At 57.3% G+C, this 10,000-nt stretch overlaps 2 protein-coding genes across 8 annotated transcripts in view; both read left to right on the top strand.

Annotated features, from left to right (window-relative positions):
- LOC143283769 (uncharacterized) overlaps positions 1–3,459 on the top strand; it is a 63,443-nt gene extending 59,984 nt beyond the window's left edge. For all 7 annotated transcript variants that reach the window (XM_076590115.1, XM_076590113.1, XM_076590114.1 and 4 more), the window contains 2 exons: positions 1–697; positions 2,430–3,459. The exon at positions 1–697 is cut by the window's left edge and continues 4 nt beyond it. In XM_076590115.1, the coding sequence (XP_076446230.1) occupies positions 462–697; positions 2,430–3,459 (1,266 nt within the window). In that variant the 5' untranslated portion in view covers positions 1–461. The remainder of the gene's footprint in view (positions 698–2,429) is intronic.
- The window catches only part of LOC143283770 (uncharacterized), a 26,510-nt gene continuing 19,905 nt past the window's right edge, over positions 3,396–10,000 (top strand). Inside the window, 2 exon segments of the mRNA XM_076590117.1 lie at positions 3,396–6,055; positions 6,057–10,000. The exon segment at positions 6,057–10,000 is cut by the window's right edge and continues 519 nt beyond it. Of these exon segments, the coding sequence (XP_076446232.1) occupies positions 3,534–6,055; positions 6,057–10,000 (6,466 nt within the window). The 5' untranslated portion in view covers positions 3,396–3,533.

Genomic DNA, 10,000 nt, shown 5'->3' with positions numbered 1-10,000 from the left:
TGACCTGGAAAAAGAAATATTTAAAAAGAAAGAAAAAGGGCTCATCAGTGAGCGGGAACATGTCCACTTTCGACCTCTGATCTTTCGGATATATCAACCCGTGAGTCAACCAACGCACAACCAACGCACAACCAACCAGCCACTGAACCAACACATCCAGAAATTCAGGACGTCTGGCATTCCTCCAATCCCCAGCCTGCAGCATACAAAACCCAGCAAAATGAATACTACTCTCCCCGCCGCCGCCGCGGCAACGCTTCAGCCGCTGCCATTATCGCAGCGACAACGCCGACATCTCCATGGGCGGTGGTAGTTTCGACACGATGAAGCTGAGAAGCGATTGAATTATAAATAATTTTATTTTATTGTTGATAAAGCTTGTTTATTTTAAAACCTTGAAAAAAGAATTACTTCACCTCCAAAAACTGTAAGGCACCCACCGTGAAACAAACAGCACCAAAATGGATGCCAACGCTTCCGGCGTCAATGCGCATGCGGCCATGACACCGGAACTGATGCGCGACATCCGTCAGCGCGTGCAGGGCATGCGGCAGTGGGTGGGCATGTCGTGGCTGGAGGATGACAAGCGGCGGCCCAACCTCATCCGCACGGGAAGCGCCAGCGGTAGCAGCAGCAACAGGAGCAGCAGAAGGCAGAGCGGGGCTTTTGTCAAACAGCAGCAGGCGGCGTTTCTTAGGTAAGGTGGCTGTTATTTATACATTATCACGTAGTTATCGTGTAGGTTTTTATTCTTTTATTTATTTATTATCTTTTTTTGTTTTGGTTTTTTGCTGGTGGCAGTGGGGTGAGTGAGGTGGAAAGGGGATGTGGAGCATGGCGGACGGGTCGGGAAGGAAGAGGAGGGGGTTGTTTGTGTGTGTGTGTGTGTGAGTGTGTGTTGTTTATTTGTGTGTGTGTGTGTGTGAAGATGGGTGAGTGTTTTGGAGGCGTGGGGAGGTGGATGTGCGGGGGGGCCGGGGGGTGGGGGGGAGGGGAGGGGGGGCACGGGGGGCGGAGTCAGGTTTGTGTGTGCGTGTGTGTATGTTCGTTTCGTTCAATTTTATATGTTTGTCACTAAGAGTGATATTAGACGAAGCATGTGTGTGTGTGTGTGTGTGTGTGTGTGTGTGTGTGAGTGTATGTGTGTGTGAGGGGGGAGGGGGGCGCGTGTGTGTTACTGCGTGCGTCCGTGCCTCTGTGTGTGTGTGTGTGTGTGTGTGTGTGTGTGTGTGTGTGAGACTCAATGATTTTTTTTTTCAAAACCTATCCATGGATTTATAGATTAACTGAAGCTAACACAACGAACACCAAAAACCAATAAACCAAGAATATTTTCGTGTCCGTGCACAAGCTTGTAAGAAAACATTGATTATACATTGCTTTAAAACATTAACACACACACACACACACACACACACACACACACACACACACACACACACACACACACACACACACACAGGCACGGACACACGCAGTAACACACACGCAGTAACACACACAAACACATACACGATGACAATATCCAAGTGAGTGCGTGTGCAACTGTGTGAGTGAATATGACTCTGTGTGTGCGTGTGCGTCTGTGTGTGTGTGTGTGTGTGTGTGTGTGTGTGTTTGCGTGCATGCATAGGTGACGCATGCTCACGCACGAATGCATGTATGTGTCTGAATGTATAATTCTTTTATGAGTATACACATTTTTGGTTCAGTAAAAAAAAAAAATGGGGGGTGGGGTGAGAACACACACACACACACACACACACACACACACACACACACACACACAGAGGGAGGGAGGGACGTAGGTGTGAGGGAGGAGGGGGGGATGACATCTGTTCCATCTTGACTGAAGAAATACCAATGTTGCTCATCATTAATCTGTAGCAGTCATTCTTTACATCCATCACTTGGGCTACCGTCTGTCTGAGGGCCATTCTTTCAAATGTAAGTTTAAACAAAACTTATGTGTGTGTGTGTGTGTTTGCGAGTGTGTCCGTGCTAACGCCGTTTTTGTTGTTTTTTTGTTTTTAAGTATACATAAGAGAGTAAAGCGTGTGTTAGTATCCGCTTGTGGGAGTATTTGAGTTGCATCTTCGTGTACTTTGGTTTCAGCTAATGCTTTCATTATGAATTCGTGTAACTCTTTCTCTGTGCATGCGCGCGCGCGCGCGGCGTGTGTGTGTGTGTGTGTGTGTGTGTGTGTGTGTGTGTGGTTCTTTGTTTGTTTGTTTGTCCTCTTCCTACTCCTCAGATCTGTCTACCCTCTTCTTCCTCCACCACCTTTCTGTTCCCATCAGCTCAGACAGACAGACAGACAGACAGACAGACGCTGATTGGCAGGCAGACAGACAGAATAACAGTACAAGTCTTTAGTGTTGTTCTTTACCCACCCACCCCCGAACCTCCCCCCTCTCCCTCCCAAACAGGTCCACCTCCCAGACCAGCAGCCAGTCCAGCCTCAACTCTCCCCCCAAGAGCAACCGCAGCAGCCTCCGATCCCTCACCACCACTTCCCCGTTGCGGGGCGACTCTTCCGAGAACGGCCACCACACCACCACCACCACCCCCATCAACCTGCCCAGGATCCCTAGCAAGACGCTCAAAGACCGCAGCAGCATCAAGGGCGGGGGAGAGGCCAGCCGTAACGGCGATGTCGCCAAAAGGAGCGGGCCCGAGACGTGGGCGGAAGAGGAGGGCGTGAGAAAGGTCAGGAGGCTCAGCAGCTCCAGGGGCTCGCAGCGGTCCTCCCTGTCCATGTCCTCCCCCGTCAGTTCCCCGGACAGGGACAGGGCAGCAGGGGAGGAGGAAACGTTCAACGAGGCGGTGGTCCTGAGGCGTAAGGTCCAGCAGAACTCCTCCTCATCAACCACCCTGGTGAGGCAGAACGCCGTGTCTTCTTCATCATTGGAAAGCAGCAAAGGAGGAAGCAGGCCCTCTTCTGGTGGAGGAGGGGGGCTTTCCGGACAACAGCAACAGCCCGTTTCGGGATCCGTGGGGGTCAGCAACAGTCGGCCGTCCTCAGGGACGTTCTCCGCGGGAAAACAGATCGCGTCTGCCGGAAGTTCAAGGCCCGCGTCCTCCCGATCGTCCCACTCTGAGAGGAGAGGCGGCTCCTCCACCGCGGCGTCCTCCACGCCCAGAGGGGGCTCAGGTGATGGGGAAGCGGCGCTGCTGCTCGGGAGGAAGGGCTCCAGCGCCAGTGAGAGGTCCGTGGGAGGAGAGGCCGGCCACGGCCAGGGAGGGGTGAAGGTGGGGAAGGAGGAGGGGACGGGGACCGGGACAGGCACAGCGCCGGCACGGGCGGCAGCGGGGATCATCATCAGACTTCTTCGCCACCCTCGCGTAGAGATTCGTCGAAAGGGTCAAGGTCGAGCTCCAAGGGCCACGGGCAGCACCGCCCTTCCTTCCACACCATCCAGGGCTCCTCCACGCCCGTCCTGCACCGCCACTCCTTGAACTCCTCCGTGGCTTCCTCCGCCTCTTCTTCCGCCCCTCCTCCCCCCGCCCTCTCTCCCGCCCCGCCGATCGACATGGACTCCCTGCCCAACACCCTGGATCTGGAGCCGGCCCTCCCTCCCCCTCCTTCTCCTCCTCCTCCCCCACCGATGAGGTCAACATCATCATCATCACCACCGCCACCACTCACCCTTCCCTCACCACCTCCCACCCCGCCACCCTCATCGCCACCACCGCTGACGCCCCCACCCCCACCGCCTGTCACAGAGGGGGAGGAAGGTCGCGTGGCTGACAGCCACGCCCCCTCGCTGTTTCAGCCTAGACCCCCGTCCACCCTGTCCGCTCACCCCCTTCCCACTCCGCCCCCCACCCCCAAATCTGCTACCTCTCCCCCATCCGGTGCTCATTCCTCGGCTTCTTCGTCCTCGTCAACGACCACGACTCCGAGGGCAGGTGATCAGCCGGAGGCTCATCAGCCCGACACGGATTTCTTCAGTTTCCTGCCGGACTCCTTGCCGCACGATGACATCGGGGAGGGCCGTCACTCCATCAAGTTCACTGCAGAGGCCCAGGACGGAAGGCAGCAGAAGGAGGAGGATGAAACGGACGGCACGAGCGCCGTGCAGAACGCCTCGCGGGATGTGACAGGAGATGTTACAGATGCCAAGCTATGGACAGAAGGGGAAGAGAGAACGTGGGCCAGCATTAAAACGACCACCAGCACAGAGATCACCTCGTCAGGGCTCGTGCAGAAAGAGAAGGAGAAGGAGAGCGGAAGCGGGGTGAAGGGAGAGAAGAACGAAAACAAAACTGCCCACCCCCCTGTCCTTCACTTCCCCCCGCCCCCCGACTACTCCCCACCCAACTCCCCCACCTTGCAATCACCCACCCGCGCCTCAACCTCCACCTCCCTCCTCTCCCCCACCTCTCCCCCCTTCTCCGCGGGGACAGTGGGATCGTCGGGCTGGGGGGACTCTGACCACAGGCTGACCAGCACCTCCACCGACGTGGTCCTGGGATACCTGGACAACGCTCTGGAACCTTACGCCTCTGCCCCGCCCACACCCGCCCCCCTCAGGTCCCCGACCCCGCTCACAGCCTCACAGCTGCCAGACGTTCATCACGACCAGCACACCAGCCCGCCTCCCACGCCTTCAGTGGACCCCAGCACCGGAGCACCTCCAACAAGGATACCGACAATCGTCATGGACAGTGATCCGTCCTCCTCCACCGCCACCTCCACCAAGACACTGCCGACCACGGAGAGTCAGGCACAGAAAGAGACACCGTTAGAGGTCATGTCCTCTTTCCTGAACGTGGAGCGACTGCACATCGAGAAGAAGAAGAGCGGGAAGAAGTCCAAGCGGAAAACGACACCGACGCAAGTAACCAAGTACGAAGGGAGCGTGAAGACTGTGAGGCGGCAGATCAAGCCTGGCCACGTGGGGGAGCTGAGGGAGATGTTCCTCCAGCAGGAAGACGATGACGACGACGTCACGGTCCGCCACGGAAAACGCCGAATGAGCCGCATGCTGCGGAGTGACAGTTCTGACGACGACCGTGACTTCGACGCCAAGAGCGGCTACACGACCAACTCTTCCGACAACGAGTACGACTTGGAAGAGGCTGAGAAGATCAACAGCCCGGACTACGATTCCTCCTCCCCCTTCGCCCCGGCCCGCACTGCAGGGTACACTTTGAACTGGGAGGCAGCGGAGAAATCGTCCACATCTCTTCACACCAGCAGCGGAGGTTCCACGCCAAAAGCAAAGAAAAGCGGCGACGGGTTCGTGTTTGAGAAAGACCTGCCCCCGCTGAGCGCCCCAGACGCGGCCTTCACAGACCTGACTGCACAGACTGCAAGTCAGCGGGGATCGCACGAGGCAGAGAAAACTCCCCCCACTACCCCCACTACCTCGCTGCATGCCCGTTCAATCCCTCCCCACTCGCCGATCACAAAAAATGCAGACTCCCTCTCCGCTCCCCTCCTCCCTTCTCTAGGTATGCAACAGTCAGAACACAAAAGCGACAGCGCAATTCATGTTGAAGTGGGTAAGGCCGAAAAAGAAGACGCAAGCAGTGCTTTCGCTACAACCAGTTTATTTTCCACAGCGCCTGCTCTAAAAACACGTTCTTCAAGTTCAGAGAGCGAGTTGGACGAAAGAGATAAGGGCGATCACCACTCAGACTTTCTGTCTTCCTCAGTAGACTCTAAAAAGGATTTCCTACCTACACTGGAAAAACAAAAGACAACCGCCCAGCATGCCTTGACATCCACCAGCTTTCTGCAGGGAGACAGAAGCGCCCTGCCTTCACAACATGACAGCGGCAGTGTGGCCCCAGAGAGGGGCGCGTTACTCACTGACAGGCATCTAATGATGGATGCACATTACAGCGGCGTTGGCGACAGCCCCTCCCCTTCCGCTAAGGTCATAGGGGGTCTGGGGGTGACGGAGGAGGTGGAAATAACGACGGAGAGGGAGGAAAGCGGGGCAGTGACTGCCCTGGAGGGAGAGAGAGAAGATCCCATGACGATTTTCCGGCCAAACGACTATAATCAGAACGACAGGACATCGGGGGACGGGGGAGGAAAGTGAAGGGCTCACCACTGTCCTGCATGTTGGGAGCAACGCTCATGACTTTCCCGTGGCTCGCTCTTCCATGGTGTCTGGCCCAGAGGAGGTGGTGGGGGGAGACAGCACCATCACTCACTCAGTTACAGCACGGGGGGCAGGCCCAAGCGGACGTGCAGCAGAGTCGCCAAGCCTCGGTCAGTCGTCATCTCACACAGTGTCACACACACCACGACAATCCGCCGTCACACCTCCTCACTCCCCCGACAGCCAGGACAAGCCAGAGACAGGGGCTGACGGCGGGGCCACAGACTTTCTGTCCATCCTTGACGACATTCAGCTGGGCAGTGACGGATACACCCTCAGCGCGGACACTGCTCAAAGAGCGAGACAGCTGCAGACAGAGCAGTTTAGAAAAGACAACAGAAACAGCGTGGAGGTGTCTGCGACTGATGCTGTGCACACAGTCAACACAGAAACAGTTCTATTTTCGTCCGATGCACACAGCGCCAAGGAAGACTTGCCCCCCACAGCTCCTGTTTTGAATGGGGAGAGCACTGAAGTGGAGAAAACTTCAGCACCTGATGTTTCAAGCCAACAGGTGGACAGCACAGAGGAGAGCAGCGAAAAGGGACCGAGCGTTGAGAGTCATGGTTATTCACAGTCTTTCACGTCAGAACTGAAACTGTCGCCCTCTTCACCACCACCACCCACGCTCAGTACATATGTGAATGTGCATGAAACAAATGACTCTGACGTGACCAGGGCATTAGCAGCCCCATCAAGTGACGACACCCCAGAGAACGTTGGCGCACAGGATAAAGTGACCGCAGCGGTCAACGGCCAGTCGTCGTTCACCGTCGAAAAGAAGGCAACAGACGTGTCCCACTCCCAGCAGAACAGCATCTCCTCTCGTGCCTCTTCGTCCTCATCGCTGTCCTCACAGGCAGGGGCAGATAATGAAGCCATGTTTTCCCCGTCACAAGCCAACGGCCAGGATGGCGGGGAGGTGTACGTCTACCGTGACTCTCGAGGCGACGTATTCGTCATGCAGGACATCACAGACCAGACTGAAACGCAGGCCACGACAGAACCCACAACAGCCTTCGTCAGAACAGCCAGTGACGGCGTGGCGTCACGGGGCGCCAGTGATGACCTCCGTGGCCTCAGTCTGAACGACAGTGTCCAAGTGGACACCCAGCAGGTGGACGTCAAGAAGGCCAAGGAAGTGATCTCCGCCTTCTTCACAGACGGAACCAGCGCCACGCCAGTAGAACGCCAAAAGCCTTCCAGGCAACAGTCCATCACCAGAATGGGAGATGACAGGTACGCGTTTCTGCGCAGCTCCATGGATGGAGATTCTGAGTTCCAGGTGGTGGCGGGGAACCTCGGGATGGGTGGAAGAGGACAGGCTCACAACTCAGCCTTGCGCCGCACGCCGTCCTCGGGGGATCAGCACAGGAGGGAGTCGGTGACGGTGTCCACCACGTCCACAGCCGTGCTAAAGGAGGAGGCAGAGCTGCAGATCCACATCCCCCGGAACGCGGTGCCCGTGCTGCCCATCCCGCCCAGACGGTTAAACAGCACGGAGACCAGCAGTGACATCAGCCCCATGGTGGCCGATACCCCCTTCTCTCCCCAGCTGACCTCCGTCTCAGAACCACATTCCTATTCCTCCCACGCTTTCTCCCCCTCCTCCTCTTTCGACCCACGGACGGTCTACGACTCACAGACAAGCGACGGAAATCGGCTCTTCACTTCTCAGAGAACACTCGACAGGGTGACCCAAGGCCGGACCATGCAGGACTTTGAATCTGAAAGTGGAATGGGAGATCACACTTACACATCACAGACAACTCTGGAACGAAGCTTCCCAGGATCAGGTTCGGAAGATCGAGCAAACAGAGCAAAGTCTGTGAGGGTCTCCAGGCTGAGGAAGACCAGTGGCTCTAGTCTGTCTTCTGAGGAGGACCATGGCAGCAAGGCACGCTACATGGTGACCAGACTGGCCAGAACAGACAGCGACAGCAGAAACGACAGATCTTACAGCACAGACAGCACGTTGAAGAGCTCCAGGCAAATGCTGGGCAGTGGACGAATCTACGACAGCGCTGCGTCGCTACCCAGCTATGGTAGGCCTTCACAAGTGACGTTCACTGACAACGCCCCCACATTCCACACCAACATCTCTTTCGGTGAAGAGGACAGCCAGTATGGGTCACAGACGTCCAAAGCCACATCGGCTGGCGACATGTCCCCGACTGACGAGCAACTGTACAGGATCGTTCGCGCAGACAAATCCTCCGCTTCCCCAACGTCCCCCACCAGACCCATCGTCCCCCACACTGACCATCACCAGCAAGTCGTTCAACGCACTCTGGACAGAAAGACTCGCGCCACCACTGACTATCAGCAGAGGGAGCTCAACAGTTCCCAGGAAGCCATCTTCCGGCAGAATACTGGAAGCAACCACATGCCCGGGTTGTGGAGGGTGAACAGGTTTTCCCCAAGTGAGCCCCAGCTGAGTCAGCCCGTGATGAACAGGTCCTTCACCACTCTCCCACGCCGCGAGGAGGAAGCAAGGAGCCAGAAGTACCGAGTGGTCAAATCAGGATACAACGGTCAGAAGGTTCAAACCTCGTCCAGCGAGTCTGACGACGATTCTGGCGTGGACGGCGGGAAACGCTACAGGCTGGTGTCCAGGGTGCAGGTTCAAGGACTGGGAGCCAAGAAACGATCCAACTCCACGGGCTCCTTGAAGAACGCTGAGCTGAGTCTTCTTCCCCGATCCCCACCTCCCTCTTCACACGATTACCGTGTGTCCCAGGTTCGACCCCATGCAGAGTGGGAGCAGCAACGGGTACGTTCTGAAGTGACAGCAGGCAACATGTATCGTGTGAGCAGAGTGCTGTCGTCAGAGGACCTCCCCCAGGACGTGCAACAGGCAGCTTCCCGTGCCGTGCGCCAGCCGTGGTCCTCCGTGCAGGACGTAGGGGATGAGAACAACAACAAGCATCGCCCTTACAGGGTGCTGCACACGCTGCCCACAGAGAAAGCGTCCACGCTGGACGATCACGTTTTCAGAAAGAGAGAGGCACCCAGACTGCACGCGGCTCCACAAAAGTCTCGTCCCCGCGACTTGCACTCCCGGTCGTTCGACAGCAGCTGGTTCCACAGGAGCAGCAGACCCACGTCCCCTCCCCCCAGGAGCCACAGTCCGGGCCCCGGGGAGCGTCACCGCACCGTCATCAACCTCAGAGTGGGTGACAACAAGATCCTGCCCACCACGCACTACACGGAGACGGAGGGCCAGCAGTACCGAGTGGTGAACGTCAAGTCGTCAGACAACCCCGCGGCCAGCAGCGTGTACCCTGACCACAACCACAGCATCTCCTCCCCAGTGTCCGGCTACGAGTCCGACGTCGAGCGCAGCACCAGCAGCAGCAACCTGGTCCACTACAGAGTGACCAGCCCTCTGCAGACACAACAACACCAACAACAGCACCAACGCCTTGCTACCTCTCCCCAGGCGGACCCGGCCTCCTCCCGGGAGGGCGGAAGACGTTACATCGTCAACAGCACGCAGTCCTCTTCCACCTTGCAGGACGGAATCACGGTGAGAACAGATCGCCCCCGAGCGACCTCCCCACCTCCCCAGCAGTCCCCGACAGGGGAGTGGCACAAGACCACCATAGACATCCGCCGCAACCCTGGCAAAAACTCGGGCGGCAGGCCACAGTCCATGCTGGCACCCTCACAGCAGCAGCAGTCTAAAAGCTACGTGGTCTTCAACAGTTCGGAGAACATCCACGACGACAGCACCCGCAGCCAAATCCTGACGACGACGACCTCAGCTCCTCCCCTGCTGCGGCGTTCCCACTCGCCGCCGCCATCGTTCACCACGTCCGAGAGGCAGTACAGGGTCACCTCACCCACCCCCACCCTCTCTTCCCTCCCCACCCAGCCCC

Source organism: Babylonia areolata, chromosome 7 (assembly GCF_041734735.1).
Source record: "Babylonia areolata isolate BAREFJ2019XMU chromosome 7, ASM4173473v1, whole genome shotgun sequence".
Taxonomy (NCBI): domain Eukaryota; kingdom Metazoa; phylum Mollusca; class Gastropoda; order Neogastropoda; family Buccinidae; genus Babylonia; species Babylonia areolata.
This window is presented reverse-complemented; position numbering and strand designations above follow the sequence as displayed.